At 51.1% G+C, this 22,352-nt stretch overlaps 1 protein-coding gene across 3 annotated transcripts in view; it reads right to left on the bottom strand.

Annotated features, from left to right (window-relative positions):
* The window catches only part of TBC1D9B (TBC1 domain family member 9B), a 46,767-nt gene that overhangs the window by 11,519 nt on the left and 12,896 nt on the right, over window positions 1-22,352 (bottom strand). For 2 of the 3 annotated variants that reach the window (XM_030844823.3, XM_030844824.3), the window contains exons 5-14: window positions 21,560-21,818; window positions 19,867-20,074; window positions 17,200-17,412; window positions 7,272-7,433; window positions 6,810-6,960; window positions 6,112-6,326; window positions 4,236-4,353; window positions 2,800-3,085; window positions 939-1,068; window positions 710-808 (exon numbers count right to left, since the gene is read on the bottom strand). In XM_030844823.3, coding sequence (XP_030700683.1) covers window positions 710-808; window positions 939-1,068; window positions 2,800-3,085; window positions 4,236-4,353; window positions 6,112-6,326; window positions 6,810-6,960; window positions 7,272-7,433; window positions 17,200-17,412; window positions 19,867-20,074; window positions 21,560-21,818 — 1,841 coding nt within the window. The remainder of the gene's footprint in view (window positions 1-709; window positions 809-938; window positions 1,069-2,799; window positions 3,086-4,235; window positions 4,354-6,111; window positions 6,327-6,809; window positions 6,961-7,271; window positions 7,434-17,199; window positions 17,413-19,866; window positions 20,075-21,559; window positions 21,819-22,352) is intronic. The other variant, XM_030844827.3, reaches the window with a different exon arrangement.

Genomic DNA, 22,352 nt, shown 5'->3' with positions numbered 1-22,352 from the left:
CATGTGGATGAGGGCGAAGACACGAACTGCCCTCTTGGTGTTGCCAGCTGGCCGAGCACATGAGGGTAGTCCATTCAGGAAAGAAAGCGTGGTCTACACTCCTACCCTTCATCACCCATCCTGTCACTCAATTCACACTCCCTGAGCTCCTTCCTGGTGGGCACTGGGGGTGCCTTTCTGTTCTGAACACCCAGTCAGGGACACAGGGTGAGGGGCGGTGATCAAGACACTGCTATCTGGATCCCTTGAAAGGCCCTGGCACTGGCACTTTGGAAGGTGACCTAGAACTTCGCAGTTACTTCTCCCTCCAGAGACAGGAGGACAAAGGCTTGCAGCAGAGGTCAGCGGGCTGAGTGGATGGAGGGCTGGGTGGCTGAGTGTTGTTACCCAGGGGCAGGGGTTAAAGCCAGGCCTGAGGGCTCAGTCCAGAGTGGGATCATGCTTAGCCTTTAGGCATTGAGGCATCAGAGAAGCTTCCCTGTGACCAATCCGCAAGTAGAAAATTGTGACCAGCCCTCTCCCCACTTCCCTAAATTTGCCCCTTCACTCCTGGATTCCAGTCCCACACAAGACAGTGCTAGGGGACCCTGCACCCTGCTCCTCAGGGAAGTCTGGAGATGGCTCGGCAGGAGCAGCCCACTTGGTCACCATCCCCACCCTAGCTCCCAGCCTGCACCCTGGGGCCATGGGAGCCCGGGCCCATCCGTACCACACTCCTCTTGGCCGTATCCTCCAAGGACTGGATCACTTTCAGCCTCTGTTTAAACCGCATCTGTTCAATGTCCTCGGCCCTCAGGCTGCTGAATTTCTACCAGTCAGAGGTGATTCAGTGAGATAAGGTGGAACCACAGAGCAGAGGACAGCCACCCACCATGGCCAACTGCACCCACACGGCCCAAGGGAGTGGTCTGGCCAAGAAGCCCGCAGTGAGTGCTGACCTCATATGACACTTTCAGGAGGTCGAAGATGTCCACCTCTTCAGGAGGGTCATCTCCACTCGTCAGCAGGGCATGGAGGTGTGGGATAGGAGGAGAGACACTCTGCTTATTGACCACATTATCCAGGTATCTGTAAGGATTAAAGGACAGAAATCTAGATCACCCACAGGTGACAGGGGTGTCTTACCCATGGCTAAGTGACGTGGAGAGACGTAATTTGCCCAGACTCCCAATCAGTGAGTGAGTGTGCTGAGGGCCGGGCATCCTCCAGGAGAGAGAAAGATGAGCCACTGCAGGGAGGAGGGGGAGAGGCAAATCAGGGATGGGTACCCTGGCAAATCAGGGATGCCCCCTGGAGGCAGTTGAGAGGCTTGAGCACTAACTCTGAGAAAGCTAGGCTGTCCACTGGGGTCTCACGGCGGGGGGCACCTTTACAAGTCCAGACCCTACCAAACCAGGAGAGAGGTTTGTCCCAGCTGGAGGGATGACATGCTTCCTCCATCTGGCGTGTCACTGGGCCAGATGTGAGTACTCCCTGCCTGGCCAGGAAGAATCAGGGACCAAAGGAGTGTCCCAGGAGGAAGGCGAGGGAGGAGCCCTGCTGTGGGGGTGTCCGAGGAACACAGCCTCGGGACAGGGCCTGACTTTGGCTGGACTAGGCCAACCAGGACCTCACACTCTCCCAGGCTCTCTGGCTGGGCCTGACACTCAGGTGGGACACACCCACTGGCTCCGGCACCATTCCTGGTCAGGCCCTGCTGCTAAGGAGGGGCCCCATCTGTCTGGTGTGGGAGATGGGCATGAAAACCACTTGCCGACTCTGGCCATGGGCTGAGTATCTTGTCATCACTGAGGACAAAGAGCAAGCATGGCCCATAGCAGAGAAGCAACAACTCTGCCAGCCTGGGACCCTTACAGGTTCCCAGTCAGCACTGGGCTGGCTCGGCAGGCAGGTGGCAGCGTCCCTGGCTGTCCCGGGTGGCCAGGAGCATTCCAGGCTGGGCAAATACATGCACGTGGGCTGGCAAGGCTGTATAGAGCTCAGGGCCTGGGCCACAGTAAGCACCCCCTAGGAAGGCACCTGGTTATAAAGGTCTTGAAGGCCAGGCTAGGGGACTTAGATCCTTTGTCCAGAAAACCACCAGTGGCACAGGGAGTTCCCATATCCCAAGGGAGGAACAGGGTCAGATTCTGATCAGGAAGAGCCCTGTGGGATGCTGGTGGATGAGACTGGAACAAGGAAAACTGTGACGATGCAGACACAGGGCCCTTGGCAGGGGTGTCATGGGTCTGCCCTGAGGCTGTAGGGGTTGAGGGGAGGGGCTGGACCCCAGAGAGAGTCCATGAGGATGGGATGCGGGGACTGAGGGAGGACAAGGCAGCCAGGATGACCCTGGGCCTTAGGCGTGCCTGGTGGATATCAGCTCATTCAGCAGCTACAGTAGGCCCAACATGGGCCCTTGTCTAGGTGACGGGGTGACAGTGATGCTACTGAGCTGGGAAAGGCACGACCAGGAGTGCTTTGTGGGAATAACAGACACCCAACCTTCGCTAGAGGAGGGAGGCCCTGCTGTTCCAGCTGCCTCCTGCCCACCAAGCCCTCCAGTCCAGTGTGCTCTGGCCCACTACCTGTTTTACCTTCTCCCAGCACTTATTACTACTCCAGTACTGTTCTGTCTCCTTCCAGAAAGGAGGCTCTCTCTGCCCCCCTGGAGTATCCCCAGGTCTAGTCCTGTCTGGGCACGTGGTAGGTACAGTCCCAGGATGCTGACCAAGAAGCACATAGGGCTGGGGAGGGGTGGGGTGCTGCAGTCAGTGCTGGCCAGCTCCCCAGCAGGAGGAGGGAGGCCAGCTCAGTCACCTGCCCAGGACGGTCATGGCCTCGCCCTCGTCGCTGCAGCCCAGTAGCTGCTCCATGTTGGCATCCAGGATGGCCAAGGCCACCTGCAGGATCACCTTGATGCCCTCATAGAAGAAGCAGTCAACAATGACCGCAGCGCTCTCAAAGGGCATGACGCTGAGAAAGAGGGTCAGGAACCAGGAGAGCGAGATGCTGGGAATCACCCCCAGGTCCTGCATCTTCTCGGAGAGCTGGGGCAGGAAGTCTCTCGTGAGCTCTTCGAAGATGCCTTGGTCCACCAGGGCCCCTAGGGAGAGAACAAAGGAGTCTGAATGGTGAGCTCACACCCCTGACTCAGGCAGGCCCTCATGTGGGACCCCAGTGTCTGAGTTGCAAGAAGCTCACCTGGTCCCCAGCCAGCTCTGCTTACAACTGAGGGCTGGAGGGGGGCAGGTGGGGTGGAGAAAACAAGAACGGAAAAAATTATGTAAGTTTCCTTTCTACTACTTCCAAATCGCTGTGTGAAAAAACGATTTCTTCCACTATACTTGGATTTTATTTTTGGGAAATACTAATTTCTCTCTAGGGCGTCAAAAGTAAACAGTGAGCAGCTGCATAGCACAGGGAGATCAGCTCGGTGCTTTGTGACCACCTAGAGGGGTGGGATAGGGAGGGTGGGAGGGAGGGAGACGCAAGAGGGAAGAGATATGGGGATACATGTATATCACTTTGTTCACTTTGTTATAAAGCGGAAACTAACACATGATTGTAAACCAATTATACTCCAATAAAGATATTAAAAATAAATAAATAAAATAATAAGAAAAATTAAAAAAAAAAAACAAAAACAAACAAAAAAACCAAACCAAAAAAAGAAGTAAACAGTGATCTCAGTAGCTTGTGTGTGTACTGACCTGAAGCTTGTGAACAGATGCAATTCTAAAGGACCCCAAGAGTGGAAACCCCCAAAAGCAAACAGTAAGGGAAGGACATTTTAGAATAACAGACTTAATTATATATGTACTTAAATATATTTGCAAGTGCACTTCCATTTAATAACACAGATTCTACTGGCTGTGAGTTCCTAACAGTTGACATGGAGGTATACTATATGCTCTAGCTGTGATACTGGAAATTTTCCACAATAAAAATGTTTAAGAAGAGTTAGATGGATGTGAATTTAGGCCCCAAGCTAACTTCTTCTCTCACTGCCGGCAACTCCTAGGGAATCGCATAAAGTCTGGGAGAGACGGTTGGGGTCTGTGTTTGGCTCTCTACTTTTCAGCTGTGTGAAGATTTAGCAGCTTCCTAATCTATGGAGCGGAACCTGTGACTGTCTGCAGCCTGGGGCAAGGCTGTGAGGCCTCCAAGAGCTCACCTGTGGGATGTGCTGAATGTAGACCTGGCCCAGGGAGGCCTGCCACCCCCACAGGGAGCTGCCAGTCTCAGGCACTCACCAACCACCCTGGTGTTGTAGTAGTCGGGCAGCATGCGTTCACAGAGGGCCACCAGCAGCCAGAATGCCTCCTCCTCGCTGCCATAGAGCAGGAGCACTGAGGTGACGATGTTCATGGCCTATGGGCACAGAGACAGGTAGGGGGTGTCATGGAGCTGTCCCCCCCCCCCCCCCACCAAGTGGCCTATGCATCCTCCTCTACCAGCAGGCCTGGTAACAACAAACTCTTCCACCCAACTCTGGGCAATGTGCCAAAAGACAATTTGCAGGAAATCAATTTGACCAAAACGGTCAATCAAGTTCCTCAAATTGGGCCTGCAGGCATTCGGACACCCGAGAAGGCGAGGCCTTCTTCGGGGTGGTGTCTGGTGTCACAGGTGCAGCACGGGGCCAGGAGGATGTGTGAGTGAGCTGCATGCAATGGCCACATGGCTGCAGGGAGGCCATGGCAAAGTAGTGACCATGCACAGCCTGAGCTGATACCAAGGCTTGTAAGAAAAAGCATCAATGGCGGCAAATTATCTTAAAAATGATTTAGAGCCAGCACACTGGTTTTCCATGCACTGGCAATATGTCCTGCAGAACACTGGTCCTACAGAAAAGTGATTTCTCTGAAATCCAGAGGCAGTCATAGGGAAACAGAAAGCCATCTGACCTGGTCATGAAAATGCCCACTAGATTTAAAATCAAATGCCTCTGGAAATGCAAATCAAAACTGCAGTGAGGGGCTTTCCTGGTGGCGCAGTGGTTGAGAGTCCACCTGCTGATGCAGGGGACACGGGTTCGTGCCCCGGTCCAGGAAGATCCCACATGCCGCGGAGCGGCTGGGCCCGTGAGCCATGGCTGCTGAGCCTGCGCATCTGAAGCCTGTGCTCCGCAACGGGAGAGGCCACAACAGTGAGAGGCCCGCGTACCGCAAAAAAAAAACTAAAAAAAAAACAACTGCAGTGAGATGCCACCTCATACCATTACGATGGCTACTATCAAAAAACCAGAAAATAACCAGTGTTGGTGAGGGTGGCGAGAAACTATAGCCTTTGTGTATTGTGGGTAGGAATGAAGAATGGTGCAGCTCGTGTGGAAAATGCTATGACAACTCTCATAATTCAAAAAATTAAATATATGATCCAGCAATTCCACTTCTGGGTATAATGCCCAGAAGAACTGGGTTTGGATATTGTACACCTATGCTCATAGCAGCACTATCCACAACAGCCAAAATGTGGAAGCAACCCAAGTGGCCATGGATGATGAATGGATAAACAAAACACGCTGTATACATACAACGGAATATTCTTCAGCCTTAAAAAGGAAGGAAATTTTGACACATGCTACAACATAGATGAAACTTGAGAACATTATGCAAATGAAATAAGCTAGTCACAAAAAGACAATACTGTATGATGCTTATATGAGGTACTTAGTCAAAATCATAGAGACAGAAAAGATAATGGTGGTTGCCAGGGGTAAGCAGGGGAGTTGTTTAATGGGTACAGTTTCCATTTTGCAAGATGAAGAAGAGTTCTGGAGATGGATAGTGGTGATGGTTGTACAATGATATACCTAATGCCACTGAACTGTAAACTTAAAATGATTAAGATGGCAAGTTTTATGTTATGTGTATTTTACCACACACACAAAACAATCAAACGCCTCAGGACCCAGACCAGAAGCACATACGTGGCAAGGGGATAAGGTGAGCGATGAACACTGCTTCTAATTTCATCTTTTTCTGTGATTAGGATCTTCCTGGGGGGGGGGAACAGGGCACAGTCACAGGTGTGTGGGGCCATCACTTAGGCCCAGAGCCATGCGGAGGTGCTCCTGTGAGCTTCTGGTGGGAGATGCTGTCTCTGGACCCTGCTAAGCCCCTGTACCTGGCAGTAGCCAATGGTGGGGTTTCGGAAAGCGTAGGCAGTCAGCACCCGGCGGAGTGCAGCGATCCCGAGCTCATTCTGGAAGGCAGGGTGCTCGGGCATGGAGCGGTGGAGGTCTCGCTCGATCTCCTCCGTGGCCAGGCTGTACTTCCCTGTGGACTTCTCCACCAGCTCAGCATAGTAGCCAGGGTGAGTCACCATCTCATTCCAGGCCCCTGTGGAGACACAGCTGGTAGCTGTCTCCCTCTTCCTCCCCTCCCGGGACTTCGAGGGCAACAGGGCAGGGTGGAGACGTCAATGCACTGCAGAAGAGTAGTGGCACTTTGGGGCCAACTAAGAGGTGCCAGGCAGAGTTTCCCTCATGATTGCTTCTGAGAGGAGTCACCCCACCCAAGTTCAAATGGCTGACTTGCCCTCCTGAAATCATCCAAGTGGCCAAGGGTGTGAATGTTGTCAGAGCCTGACCCAAGGAAAGAAGGCCTCAGGAGGCCTGTTTGCCTTCCACTGCTGGTGGGAAGGCACCGCCTCACTGGTTTCTGCTCCCCGGAATGCCCCTCCTGGCACACATGAGCTTCATTACGGCTGAGAGACATGTTCTCGCCCTCTAAAGGCTGGTGGTTCCTGCCCGGCCGACTCAGGAGGCCAACTGGGGGTCATGGAGGCTGAGGCTGTGGGGCCGTGAGGCCAGGGCAGCTCACCAGAGAAGAGGAGCCACAGCTCCCCCCGGAGGCTCTCGGGGATGCCCTTCAGCACCAGCTCCCGCGTCCTGGCGGTGCGGTACATGCACATGCCGCGCCCGTACTCAAAAAAGTGGATGTGCCACGACTCCTCTTTCATCTTCTCCTTGGCCTGGGGGAACAGCAGACAGGGGGGCTGTGAATGCGACCTGAGTGCTGAGGCAGGTGTCAGGCCCTCCACCTCTCCTCCAAGGGCTTGTGGCGAAAATGCCACGAGCCCAGGCTGGGCTATGCACGGCATCACCCTCGGGCGTCAGGGACACGGGACCCCCTGCAGAGGCCTGAAGCCCATGACCAGCACTTCTGAACAGGTCACTCAGGGTGTCCCTGGGCACTGCACATCGTCACCCAAGGGCCGCAGACTGGCCCTGCCCTTCCCCCTATCTGGCCTGCATGGTGGTGGAGCCCCGAGTCTGGGCTTACCCCCTTGGCTCCCAGGTCCTCCATGGGCGTGTTTCTCTGGAAGAGTTTGAGCAGGCCCTGGGAAGCGGTTGGAGCCTCCTGTGCATGGGACCCCTGGAGGCCACCGAGGGGTGAGGTCGGGCTGGCAGGCTGTTCTGACACCTCCTGAGGAGCTGGGGAAGACTGGGAAATACAACATGGGAAGGAAAGCACTGAGCGAGTGAACTGCCCCACTGCCTGCGGGGTGGCCGTGTGCGAAAGAGCAGGAGGCCATGCTGTGGCTCAGCCCTACATCCTCTCTGGCCAGACACACACCTGTGTTGTCCTCCTTCACCAGGGACAGGTTCTGGTGCTCATCCTGTCAGGCCCTCTCTGTGAGGTCAGGGCCAGGAGAGAAGAAACCGCAAGGAGACAGCTCCACGTGCCCCTTCCTGAACTCTGTGTCCCCTACAAGGGCTTGACTGGCAGCACTCATGGGTGCTCCCTGTGATGCCTTTCTTGCTCCAGCCTCTGGGGTGCAGACCCTGCCGAGCCCTGTAGGGACAGCTGCTGGTGGCGTCTGCCCGGACTGTTCTTGGGTCCCACCATTGTAGCGCTGCCCCATGGGGCCCCTGGACACAGTGATTGGCTCAAGTGGGGAGTGCTGGGAAAGAGCACTGGGGCCCCCACTGGAGCCCAAGCATGGAGGGGAAAGTGGAGCAGAGGCAGGGTGACATCAGGCCTGCTCACCCAGTACGTCCCGAGGCTGACAGCTTGCCTCACCCTTTTCAGACTGACAGAGTCCTAATTGAGGACATGCCTCCTGCGGGTGCCCTCAGTGACAGCTGAGTGAGGGAAGGAGTCCTCTTTCCTCTCCTCCCTCCCTCAGGCTACCTGTCCACTGTACCCTCAAGGGCCCCTCAAAGAAGAAGGGGCCCCCAGGCACTCTGAGGGCTGGTGGCTGTCCGCAAGGCTCCCTCTCTCTGGGCCACTTGCCTGGTGTGTGGTGTGGTCTACAGTGGCCACACATCTCTTGGGCCACACCACCTCTTTCCGGACACTTGTGCAGCTCAAAACCGGGTTCTCCTTAGCAGTCTGCCACACTTGCAACAAGGCTGTGGGGCTTTGGGAGGTGAAAATAAAGACATATGCCTAGAACTAGGTGTGTGGGGAGGGGGTCCCCACCTGTGGGCCATCTCTAACCATAAACAGGGCTCTGGTAGGGCTGTAGGCCATTCTCCAGTGTAGGAACCTGGGAATCTGCTTTCCCGTTGCATGGACGGCCAAACAGCAAGAGAAATGGATCCTGGGTGGTTCTGGGAACATACTTGGGGGCAATATGGGGCTGGGAGAAGAAAAGGGGGGCATCAAGGACAAAGGTCTAAAAGGAAGCCCTAACATTCAGGGTTCTTCCCCTGGCTTTCTGGAACCTTAGTACCCTTCAGGTACAGTGTGGGTGACACCAGGCAACTGCCCCTGCTTGTGGATTGTGTTCTACCTGCAGGCACCTGACTTCAAGGTGAGCTCACTGCCGTGGGCAATGGCCTGGGCAGGGAGTTTGTTCCCTAGCCCGGGGGTCAGGTGGAACAGAGTCAGTGCCCACTCTGTCTGTCCTCCTCTCAGCTCGCTCCCCAAGTGCCCACCAGCAGGAACAACACCGCTCTTGGGTGGACACTGGTCACTGGCTCCCTTGAATCCACTTCTCCTTCTGCCAGCAGTGGCTTCCAATTTTTTTTGGGCGCAACACATCTCTCTCCACTCTTGGACCCACACTTTGTGGAATCCACTGAGGTTTGCGGTGGTGGCCACAAGCTAATTAGCATTTCCCATGCCTGCGGGGACTTCGGGTACTGTGTCGGCCACTCTGCAGGGAATGTCAGGATGAGCCATGGAGGGTGCAGGGGCTGCACCACCATGCTGGTGCCACACACGCCCCGGGGATGACACTCATCCAGTGGAGACAGCCCAGCTCTGATGATAGGTGGCCAACTGTGTGGACTTCTTGGCTTCGTGGGCCAGTGAGCTCCCCTTCTGCATGCTCCGGTCTGAGCTGAGTTTCTGCCCTTGTGCCTGTCAGCTCTGATCCCACTGGCTGTGGTCAAGCAGGGGTGCTGGACGCCTCCCCCGAGACTTTCACCCTCTCTGTGTTCCACATGAGAACCTGTACCACAGCTGTGATGGCTTCACAGGGAACACATGCTAAACTCATCAAGCTGTGCTATTTCAATATGTACAGCATATTGTATATCAAATTTACCTCAGTAGAACTGTTTTTAATAAAAAGGAAAAAAAAAAAGAGAACTCTGCTAAGTTCATATCCACAGCCTGCCCCTCTGCCCCTGGCTGGTGTTTTCAAAATGGATTTTAGATCAACTAAAATACATTTTCATGACAAACTGCCCGAATCCAGGGACATGACCCCAGTCCAGACCCCAAGCATCCTGATGCAGAGAGTCTGCTTCTGGCTCGAGGTTCCCTGCAGGAACAAGGACACAGATGGACTTGCAGGCCACAGAGCACTGCAGAGAATCAAAAACCTCAGTGCCGGAAAGGAGATTGACTCGAGGATGTGACCTCAGCAATAACCATCCTTCGTGACAGACAGGTTCCTGGGGTGATGGTGAGCTCACAGACCCATACTGCCTGGGAATCCAGTCTCCCTCTCCTTCCTCTTGGTAACTGTCTCACACATTTTTCCAGTGCAAACCTCCCAAACCATCCATCTTCCTCACTTCCTACTGCCAACTACTGAACTGAGCAAGCAGAAGCAGGAGCAATCTGACAGCCATCCACGGTCACCCCCACCGGCCCACCTTCCCACAACTGTGGCCACGCATGCCAGGCCCAACTCTCCCCCGACTCGAGCCCAAGATCCTACCGCTCTCGCCTCCAGGACCTTCTTCTATCAACTGGCCCCTCTCCACTGGATTAATTACCATCAGCATAGAATCATGCTGTTGTCCCTACAAGCCCTCCCCGTTCTTCAACTGGGTGGTGCTCACATGTTATGTCCACTTTTGCGAAAGTGCATCAAGTTGTGCACTTAGGATCCATGCACTTTAGAGTATATACGTCACACTCCAATTACAAAGTCACACCCTGAAGGGACCCCTGTGATTCTCAGCTGGCCTTTCTACAAAGTTTCTGGAAAGAGTTGCCTAAACTCACTGTATCCTTTCCCTCTCTTTCCAATTTTTTCTTGAGAAAGTGTCAGAAAATGTATGTTTATGTTCTAACAGTTACCTTTATACTAATGTCTTTATATAGTACCTTGGGTCCCCTCTTTTTAATACACTGGACTCCCTCCTAGGGGCAATACTAAAATTAGTGAGTAGCCCTGATCTTCCCCCTCCACTCCTTTCCCTGCCGACATATAATTGAAAGTGATATACCTTGCTCTTACTTAATAAGGCAGTCAGTGAGCTTATTCTACTTTCCATACCTTCTTTTCTCATGTTTTCATTGTACTCTATGTATTCAGAGCATATAAAATTACACATGACTTGCCACCTTTATCCTTGTTATCTAGTCCTATTTCTACAGCTAGATACATTCAATGCTCCCACCAGACCTTCTGCCAAAGCCTCTTCCGTCATTTCTTGGTTGTCTGAGGTTGTTCACTATTAGATGCCTCAAAAGCTGATAGCTTCTGTGAATTCCTGCATGCTCCTGACGGTCTGTGGTTTTGATACCTGAACATCAGTTTGCCAGACAGAAAATCCTAGGGTCACAGCTTTTTTACTGTATATCTTACAAAATGTTACTCTATTTGTATAAAATTTTGCTATCAAAATGTCTGATGCCTGGGCTTCCCTGGTGGCGCAGTGGTTGAGAGTCTGCCTGCCGATGCAGGGGACACAGGTTCGTGCCCCGGTCTGGGAAGATCCCACATGCCGCGGAGCGGCTGGGCCCGTGAGCCATGGCCGCTGAGCTTGCGCGTCCGGAGCCTGTGCTCTGCAACGGGAGAGGCCACAACAGTGAGAGGCCTGTGTACCGCAAAAAAAAAAAAAAAAAAAAAAAAAAAAAGCCTGATGCCTCTCTGATTTTCATTCCTTCATAAATGACTTGGTCCTTCTTGACTGGTTGCCCCCCCCCCAATTTTTTTTTTTTTTCTGTACTTACAGGAGGATGTTGTATGTATGGGGTAGCTGTTTGCACTGTACGGTTGGGGGTCTGTCTTCTGGTGCAGTCTCTCTATGGAGCCCCCCTCCAGGACTTCCTGATCTGTCTCCTCTAGTGTCAGAAGCTTCTCTCTCTTTACTCCTCAGTATTCCTGCCCTGCTCAGTTCCAGCTCTTTTTTCCTCAGGGAGGGCTCTTTCCTTTTGGAAGGGAGTTTTTGTTGGGTGTTTCAGATTTGTCCTAGCATTCTCTGATCTTCCCTTAGCTCGTCAGTGGATTCCCATGTTTTGTGTTGTTGGTTAACTCATCTGTGAGCTGGAGCCTGAGAAATATGCCTGCAGTTTCACCGGTGGTTTCTCTTAGTCACTTGCTGAGGTTTCTGTTCAGTGGGTAGTCTCTTTTGAGGAGGGTGTGTGTGGGGAAGTATTTTTGGTGATTTCTGGATTCCTTGGCTCTTGGGACTGTCAGAACCCTTTTTCTCTTCCCTCCACTACCACAGCACAGCTGCTGATTCTGTATCTGTAGAATAATGCTGCAGTTGGTGGTCTGGCCTCACCTACTTGTAGTCTGGGGTTTGTAAGATACCCTTTCACCTGGCTTTGTTAAAGCTGTTGTCTGTGGGCTTTTATTTTTACTCTTAAAGTTGCTTTGTGCATTTTAATGGAAAATTTGGTAAGGTTTAAAAAGCTACCCCAATAACCAACAGCTTATCCCCGTTGAAGGCCACTCCACCGGGCTTTTCTTCCTGTTCTTCCACTGAACAACTCTTGAAAAGGCCACCGTGACCTCTACTTGCCATCTCCAGTAGTCAATTCTTAGTTCTTATGATACTTGACCTCAGATCCAAACTGAACTCTTGACTGCTCCTTCCAAAACTGCTGTTCCTCATGTCATTAAATGGTGATTCTATTCTCTAAGCTGCTCAGGCCAAAAACTATAGGGTCATCTTTTTGTAAACCCTTCTTTATCCCATACCCTCCATCTAATTCGTCAGTTCTCTCAGATCTACCTTCGAATTATATCCTGTACACTAACACTGAACAATCTGAAAAGGAAATTACGAAAATGATTTTATTTACAATAGCATCAAAAAGAATAAAATACTTAGGGATAAACTTAGCCAAGTAGGTGAAAGACCAGATGCTGTATGCTGGAAACTAGAAAATGCTGATGAAAGAAATTAAAGATGCAAACAAATGGAAAGACATTTTGTGTTCATGGATTGGAAAACTTCATATTGTTAAGATGTTAATATTACCCAAAGTGATCTATAGATTCAGGGCAATTGCTATTAAAATCCCAATGACATTTTTGCAGAAATAAAAAAATCTATCCTAAAATTCAGATGGAATTTCAAGGGACCCCAAATAGCCAAAACAAGCTTGGAAAAAGAACAAAGTTGGAGGTCTCAAATTTCCTGATTTAAAAATTTACTATAAAGCTAGAGTAGTTAAAACAGTATAGTACTGGCATAAGGATACAGACCAATGGAATAGAATTGAGAGCCCAGAAATAAATCTTGCAATACATACGTTCAACTGATTTTTGACAAGGGTGCCAAGACCATTCAACGGGGAACAGATAGTTTTTTGTACAACAAATGGCATTGGAAAACTGGATATCCACATGTAAAATGATAAGTTTGGACACCTATCTCATACCATTTACAAAATTAACTCAAAATGGATCAAAGACCTAAATGTAAGAGCTAAAACTACAAAATTCTTAGAACGAAACATAGAAGAAAAGCGTATGGCAACTATTTCTTTGATATGACATCAAAAGCACAATAAAAGAAAAATAAATTGGACTACATAAAAATTTAAAACTTATGTACATCAAAGGACACAATCATCCTCAATCAGAATGAGAAGGCAATCCATGGAATGGGGGAAAATATTTACAAATCATGTATCTGATAAGAGGTTAATATCCAGAAGTTCTACAACATGACAACAAAAACAAACAACCCGATTAAAAGAAATAGGCAAAGGACTTGAATAGACATTTCTCCAAAGAAGATATACAAATGGCCAATAAGATGTGAAAAGATGCCCAATGTCACTAATCACTGGGGAAATGCAAATCAAAACCACAATGAGATACCACTTCATATCCATTAGAATGGTTATTGTAAAAAATAACAGAAAATAACAGTGTTGGAATGGATGGGGAAAAACTGGAACCCTTATGCATTGCTGATAGGAGTGTACAATGGTCTAGCCACTGTGGAAGATGTTATGGCAATTCCTCAAAATATTAAACACTGATTTACCATATGACGCAGCAATTCCACTTCTGGGTACATACCCCAAATAACTGAAAGTAGGGTCTGAAGAGATATTTGAACACCCATGTTCATAGCAGCATTATTCACAACAGCCAAAAGGTGACAGTAACTGAAACGTCCATTAAAAGATGAATGGATTGCCCTGAATCTATAGATCACTTTGGGTAATACTAACATCTTAACAATATGAAGTTTTCCAATCCATGAACACAAAATGTGGCATATGTATACACACACACACACACACACACACACACACACACACACACACACACACTAGTATGTATTCAGCCTTAAAAAGGAAGGAAATTCTGACAGATTCTATAATGAAGATGAACCTTGAGGACATTATGCTAAGTGAAATAAGCCGATCACAAAAGCTGATCACATTACTGTATGACTCCCCTTATATGAGGTACCTGGAGTAGTCAAATTCATAGAGACAGAAAGTAGAATGGTGATTGCTGGGGCCTGGGGGGTAGGGGCTTGAGGGTGGGAAATGAGGAGTTAGTACTTAATGAGTACAGAGTTTCAGTTTCCAAGATGAAAAAAGCTTTGGAGATGGATGGTGGTAATGGCTGCATAACAGTGTGAATATACTTGATACTACTGAACTGTATACTTACAAATGGTTAAGATGGTAAATTTTATGTTATATGTATTTTACCACACACACACACACACACATAAGCACACAAATATATATATGTATCCTGAATTTAACCACTTCTCACCAACTCCACTGCTACCACCCTTGACCAAGGCTCTATCATCTTGTGTCCTGAAAACTGTTAGAGCCTTCCAACTCATCTCTGCTTCTATTCTCGTCACTCTCTAGTCCAGCTCTGTTCTAGAGAAATATAATGAGAGCCACACACATAATTTAAAATTTTCTAGTAGCCACATTAAAAAACATAAAAGAAATTGTGAGGTTAACTTTAATAATATATTTTATTTAATATAGTAAAAGTATTATCATTTCAACATGTAATCAATATTAAAAAAAATCAAGATATTTTACATTCTCTTTTTCACACTGAATCTTCCACCTCTGGTGTGTAGTTTATGCTTACAGCACATTTCAGTGTGGTTGCCTTTCAAGTGCTCAATAGTCACGTGTGGCTACTGTACTGGGCAGCTACACCTCTATTCCATTCTCAATATGACAGCCATAGCAATTCTACTAAAACATAAACAGACTGTGTCCCTACTCTGGTCAAACTCTCCACTGGCTCCCATCTCACTCAGAGTCAAAGCTAAGTACTCCCAAGGGCCTACGGGCACTACATGACCTGTCTTCCCACTCCCTCTCTAATTTCATTACCTGCACCCTGTCTCCACTCATCTCAGCAGCCTGTGCCAAGCTCAATCCTGCCTCCAGGCCTTAGCACCTGCCATTCCCTCTGCCTCGAATACCCTTTCCCCAGATACCTTAGGGCTGTTCCCTTACTTCCTTCAAGTACCACTTGATCAGAGCCCCCTGCTTCCCCTAGCAATCCTGATCCTTTCACCCTGTTTTATTTTTATCCTTGGCCCTTATTGCCACCTGACATATTGTATGTTTATTTGCTTATGGACAGTCTCTCTCACTAGAATATAAGCTCTAAGAGGGCATGAATTTTGTCTAATCTGCTCTATTCCTAGTGCCTAGAAGAGTTCCTGGCACCTACTGGGAATGCAACAAAATGTGTTGGGTGAACGAAGGGCAGGTGCTTGGAAGGGGCCACTGGGCCAAGCTTACACTGGCTGGTCAGGCCCTGTCATTTGTTGCACTGTGCCTTGAGAAGGCAGCTCAACATTCCTGCTCACATCTCTTTTCATCCAATCCAACCTCACTGTTTCTTGAAATCCCAGATCAAGCCCAACCTCCTCTAAGAAACCTTTCTTAATGTCTCCACTGCACACTGATTCTGCCCACTCCCTTCCCTTCCATTCCTTATCTATTTAATAGTTGACTGAGCATCGATTACAGGGGTGAAAAATTTAAAGGCTTTCATGGGCCAGACCAGGTGGGGTTCTGGGGAGCTGAAGTGTACATGCCACCACTCAGCTCCAATGCCACTCAGTGGGAATGTGGGCCCTGTAATGTCAGGGCCCCTGATTTTTCCAGAGCAGCCAGATATGTGGATTTTTATATGGACTCTTCTAATCATGAAGTGTTTTCACAAATCCAGATTGTTAATAGCACACACATCTTGTCCAAGATACCAAGAAGCAAGGGAGTGATCAAACATGGCCAGGGTGATGTCAAAAGGACTCAGATGTCACCTGAATAAGCTTCCTCTGGTCACAGATGGAATGAGGATAATAACTGTCATGGACTGAAACACATCAAGTTGCTTAAATCTGTAAGTTCATAATTATACTAAAAAGTAAACATAAAGAACTGAATTGGTCATATTTTGAGGATATTTGAAAACCAAATTCATCATTTTAACAACTGGTAAATAAAAAAAAGATTTATTCTGCCTTTTCTATATGAACTGTGCCTCATGGTAACCAAATAGTTGTTGAGGGTAAATTTCTCTATATGGAAATATTCCAGCTAATGAACAGAAGGAATGATAGAATTAGAGTGCCCCCATTTGCAATCCTAATGAGTTACCTAATGAATTATCTAGGCAATGCTTGTCAATGACTGGTAACAGCACATAATCAGGTATTGCATACCTGTTGGTGGAAGTACACAGCACCTCAATCCTGCCTACAAGTGGACCTGCCCCCCACTCCCCAACACAAACAATTGAATCCAAATCTAAGCTGGATCTCATTACTAAACCACCAACTTACAAGAACCAGGGCACAAAAGAATCCGTTAAGCGTTTCCAAGAGATGCAATCAGCAAACACCAGACTGCGAGAAACTCTATAGCACAAATGACCCAATTCCTTCAACAAAATACTGCAAGAAAAGAAAAGAAAAGAAAAAGAGAGAAAGAGAGAAAGAGAGAGAGAGAGAGAGGGAGGAGTAGAAACCTATAGATAAAAAGGGATTATACCAACCCACTGTAACATGTGTATGACCTATGTGTACCTCAATCCAAATGACTAAATTGTAAAAAGAACATGTGCATCTGGGGAAATGTAAATACAAGTTTTTGATGTTAAAGAATTATTGTTAATATTGTTGGTATAGTAAAAAGATTGCAGTAAAAGGTAACCCTGTAAGAAAGATTGATGGGAGAAATCAATCTCCCAACAGGTAAATAAACACAAGCTGGACAGGCCTAAACAGAGGGCTCTCAGTGCAGCAGAGTTCATAAGGGACAGAGATGAGGGTGGCTGGGCCAGGCAGAGAAGGCTTCTTATGTGGAATAGGACTTGAGGCAGGCAGGGGTGACGCTCAGGAGGACTGGGGCACGTCTCGGCGTACAGAGAGGGCTGTGACCCTAGGCATCGCGTGTGTGGCCAGGACACCTGAGACTGGGGCTGGGTTAGGTTTTCCACCCTGCACCAAGCGGGGACCCTCCCCACCCAAGGCCCAAGGCAGGTACCACAGGGCTGCCTGGGCTCTTCTCCTGGCCCGGACCCCCACCCCACTGCTCTGAAGGGCCCTCTCACCTCTGGGGCTGAGTCCACAATGCTGGCTTTCCTCCCCGCTCTGCTGTTGCCTGGCGGCTTGGATGGCATTTTCTGGAGGAAGTCAGAGATCCTCTGAACCAAGAAATCGCGGTCTTTCAGGTTGGCAAACAGGAAGGTCATTTTGCTCTTAGTGCTAATGGACAGAGGGCTGGGCAGGACACTGGAGCTATCAGCTTTTTCCACAATGGTCACCTGAGAAGACAAAAACACCATTTGGGGGTCTGTATCTTGGGATGTAAAGCCAGATGGTTTTGTGAAGCTGAGAGCATGGTGGGCTTAGGTCGTCTTCTCTCAGGCATGGGGCAGGGAGTGGACGAGGGGCTCTCCAGGCCTGGCCGATTCATATTCTGACTCTACCGCTTGCTGCTGTGTGAGTTACATGCATGTCTGAGCCTCATTTTTTCAGCTGTTGATGGGTGTGAACATATCAGCCTTGCAGGACCATCATCAGGATGGTGACACAGAATGTAAAGCCTGAGCCCAGCTGCTGGCCCTGATCAGCTTCCCCAAGATGGACAGTCATGTCCCTGCCCTAAAGCACAGTGAGCAGCCCTGCCTGCAAGCCCTCCTGAACACTCATTCCCTCAGCACTTCCTGATGTGCGTCCTGGGCCCAGTTCTGACTGTGAGGTGTGTGAACAGAGCAGTACAAGTGTGCAGGGCATAGGATAGGCTTTTAGGGGGCAGGGCCTGCAGCCTGGGGTGGGTACAAACAATGGACATGCAGGCTAATGAACACGGTCACCAGGGCTGGTGGGGGCCACAGGGCAAGCTGGGAGGCCGCTGGGCTGCTTCCTGTTGAAGGCACCTCTGGGGAGGCAGTAACTGAGCTGAGACCCGGTGCAGCCAGACGAAGAGCTAGGGGAGAGGCCAGCAACCACCCTGAGGAGGGGGCTGGACTGGCGTGATGGACAAAGAAAGACCGGAGAAGCTGGGGCAGAGTGAGAAGGGGTGGGCTGTGGTGTGTGTGTGTGTGTGTGTGTGTGTGTCTGTGTGTGTGTGTGTGTGTGTGTGCGCGCGCGCGCGCCTGCATGTCTGTGTGTGGCAACTGGAGATTCTTCTAATCACAGAAGATACCGGAGGATTCTACCCAGGGTGAGCAGATTTTTAAATTATGTTGGCTGCTGTGGAAGGATGGGATCTAAAGGATAGGTCCTCAAGCCTTAGGTGGAGACAAGGTACTGCTGAGGTGAGCCAAGGAGACAGCTTGTCTTAGATGGTGGCTGTAGAGAGGAAGGGACATGCTCTGGAGAGCAAGCTGACAGGACATGCCATGGTCAGGATGTGGGAATGAGGCCAGGTCAGAATCAAGGATGGCTCCCGCTTTCCACCTCAGCAAACGGATGGAAGGGGTGTCACTTCCAGAGGCGAGGATGAGATTTGGGAGTGCAAATTCAAGAGCCCAGTGGACACATGAGTGTGGCTGGCATGAGTGAGGAGCCCCTGTGAAGCCCCCTGGCTAGGATACTGAGGTCAGTGCTGGGCAGGGGCCTCCATCAGGACCAGCTGCAGAGCCCCATCCCAAGAGCTTCCTGGCTCAGCCAGAGCTCTCTGCCATCAGGAATGTCAGGACTCATCAGGAGAAATGGAGCTGGGCCTAACATGACCCTGTAGCCAGCCCCCAGGGCTCAGGGTCAGATCAGTACAGCACCCAGGACAAATCCACAGACCTAGTGCCAAAGGAGCGCGAGGGGTCAGGGGCCAGCTCTGAGTCCCTGAGCCTGGAGCTGTGGCTCCTTTAAGTCCTTTGCCTCTGACTTCCCTTGGGGAAACTGAGGCAGTACACTACCTCACACCTGTTTGCAACAATACCTGCAACTTCAGGGATTTGTACAAAGGCCAGGGAGGTCCCACTGCTCTACATTTTAAATAGAAACAAAATACTGTGTTTTAGCTTATAGCTTAAGAACCTCACTTAAACCTCAATTAAACAGCCAGTATGCCCTGTTGGGCCATGAGGAAAAGGAGGCCTTGGAGGGGTGGATGGCTCTCCCTCACTGTCTACATCTTCACGGCAGCACAGGACAAATGGCCTTGTTTCTACCAGAGTCACTGTGGAAGCCCAAGAAACTGGAGAAAAAATAACTCTGATAGGTGAGAGCTAACTCCACCCTTGACAGGTGACAGTTGACCCCACTCCTGAAAGGGCTGACTTCCGATGACTCTGCTAGAGCCTGAGCCACAGCCAAGGCAGGTGTCAGGAGAGGAACAGTGAGGTGGCCCCTGAGAGTAACATGGGGCTGGGGTGGGATCAGAGTCCTCCAAGCCAAGCCAAAGCAGGGCTTTGCCAAAGTCTAACTGCAAGGCCCAAGGAGGCAGGACTAGGGGACACTCACCTGCAGGAGGCCACTGGGCTCTGACCAGGGAGGTGTGGGTCCTTGTTGAGGTTTTCGTATGTCCCACTGTGAGCTGTGCTAGCAGGCCAAAGCCCACCGTATCTCCTCACCAGGTGAGGTTGATCCCTGAGGGGGCATCCAGTGCACCCACTCCCGCCAGGGCCTGGTACAGGACAGGTGCTCGGGGAGCACATGAACCACCATGTGCCCTCTGTACTTACATCACTAAATCCTGAGGGGCTTCCTGGGCTGGGGACCTGGCCACGTGCCCTGGTAAGAGAGGGAAGAGCTGGCAAGGACCTAGGGCTCACCTCCCGCAGGGGTATGATGAGGTGGCAAGCATCCTCTTCCTTGCTGGCAAAGCAGATGTAGTTGCTGGAGATAAACATCTGGCCAGGGATGTGCAGCTTGTTGAATGGGGTCCACAGGGTGCAGCCTGTGTGGCCGTCCAGGCGCTCGTCCCCGGGCAGCCGGAACGTGGCACAGTAGCACTCGTTCTTGGCTCGAGCGTCCAGGTCTCTGGTGAAACCAAGGTGGGGGAGATAGAAAAGCAGACAAGAGTTGGGGCTAGCACACTCACAAGGCGGCCTCATGCCCTCGGTTTCCACGTTGGACTCAGGCTCGTGGGGGTCCTCCTGTGAGCAAGTTGTGCCCAGGGATCTCAGAGTTCAATAACACATGCACGCTGAATGGTCAAGTAGTAAAATGTGGACATCCGTATGACCAGCAGAGGAGTGGTCAACAAACAGCATGCTCGGTACTGAGGGTGGGTGGTGCCCCGCCCTGCCGCTTCTCACTAGGAAGACCAGCCCCACCTGGAAACTCAGACAAGGCCTCCCGACAGGCAGGTGTGGAGTCAAGACTAAAACACAGGGTGCTGGGATTTCCCCAGCGGTCCAGTGGTTAAGACTCCATGCTTCCACTGCAGGGGGCATGGGTTCGATCCCTGGTAGGGGAACTAAGATTCCACATGTCACGTGGTGCAGCCAAAAGAAAAAAACACAGGGTGCTGTTGCTTAACGGAAATGCACACTCGTCAGTCCGATGGCTGTGTGAGGCAGGGGCCCGGTAGCCTGTTCCTCGCCCCCGCGGTGGCCCTGTCCTCGTAAACATCTCTCTCTTCCCAGCCCCATGGGGGCCGCTAGCAGCCTGAGCTCGGCCTGGCAGGCACACCTCGATGGACAATGCCAGAGACTATCAAGTCCGGCCCTACTCATTTTCTTTCTGGAAGGTTCTGAAAGCCACCGTGTCACTTGCATCAGGAAAGTAATATCCTTGGACAGCATTCTGGTCCTGAAGGTGCACCCAAGAGTCTGGGCCTAGGCCACAGTCTCTGCACACACAGGTGTGAATCTGGCTGTGGGCTCCAGGGGCTCAGGGAATATCTGAGCTCCTGGCTGGCCTACAGGTTTCCCCTAAGCTGCAACGGAAGAGCGAGAACAGAGTGCTCTGGAGGGGCCAGCCCTAGTGAATCGTTCCTCTGTCTACCAATTCCCACAGACAGGGTGGCAGAGACCTCAGACCTGTGCAGGGCTGTCTCCTGGGGCCTGGGGTCAGGGCCCAGGGGTCCTGAGAAGAGCTGTCAATCATGGCGGGATGGAGGCGGTGTACCCTGAGCTGGGATTCTGAAGCCTTCCTGAAGAGGCCTCTGGGGATGCCCTGGCTGACGTGGTGGGGCGCCTGTGCTGGGCTCCACTGCTCACTTAGAGCTAAGGCATTGGGGTCTGGGGCAAGCTGCTCTACCTCCCTGTGCCTCAGCTTCCTGTCTGAGACCAAGGAGCCTGTGAGAGCCTCCCCACCCCAGGGCTTTGAGAAGTAATACATGAAGAACTCCCTCCACGTCAGCGTCAGCAGTAGGTTTTTCAGGACGACGCCTCTGTGAATCTCCTGGTGCCCTCCCCACTACCGAAAACCACCCCTTCACCTGGCCCCCTTTACACGCAGGGAGCCTGTGAAGGGTGAGGAGGGCAGGTCCCTGTTGGGGGTGGGGGAGGCACAACGCACCGCTTCAGAGCCGAGATGTTGCTGTGCGGCCGGGGGGGCCTGGGCAGTGCTTTGTCTTCCAGGAAGCCCTCGCTGTCCAGTAGCTGCCGCATGGCAAGGTTGGCCAGCTGCTCCATGAGCTTGAAGGTCTCGCTGATGTTGAGGAACATGGAGAAGAAGAGCTCCTGGTCCCGGGTGTCCACACGGATGCTCTCAGGGAAGAGCAGCGTGGCATTCTTCTCCAGCCGTGTGACGTCCACCCACTGCACCACCAGGCTCACTGGACACCAGAGGGGACAGACACACCATCAGGTCAAACCAGCTGGAGGGCTGGGCAGGCAGGCTCCTGACTCCTGCCTGGCCCTGGAACCCATGTGGGGGAGCGGGCAGCATCTACTGCCTGCCCGTTCCCCACCCCCAGGCCCCATGCCTGAGCCTAGCTATGCTGGGACACCAGCTCCACGAGGAGGGACTGGGCCATCCTGGGCCAACCCAGTGCCCAGCCCCGAGAATCTCCTGGGTTTGCCCACCAAATGGCTAAAGGATGAGATGAATGAACAAACAGAGGTGAGCTAGCTGAGACCCTGGACTTGAGAAGCCCCACCTAGTGGGAGTGCACTGATGTGGGAACAAGTCACAACATGGTGTGACCAGCACAGAGAGGATGCTGGCCCCTGCCTGGTGAGAAGATGCAAAGGTGGGAGAAAGGCAGGGGAGGTTGTGACAGGTGTGTGTGCATGGCTGGGAGCCGGCCTTGCTGGGCCCAGGAAAGGCCACACTGAGAGCAGCTAAAGCCCTGGGGGCTCTTTCTGGG

This window comes from Globicephala melas, chromosome 3 (genome assembly GCF_963455315.2).
Source record: "Globicephala melas chromosome 3, mGloMel1.2, whole genome shotgun sequence".
Taxonomy (NCBI): Eukaryota; Metazoa; Chordata; class Mammalia; order Artiodactyla; family Delphinidae; genus Globicephala; species Globicephala melas.
Note: the sequence above shows the minus strand (reverse complement) of the source record. Positions and strands in the feature narration are given on the sequence as shown.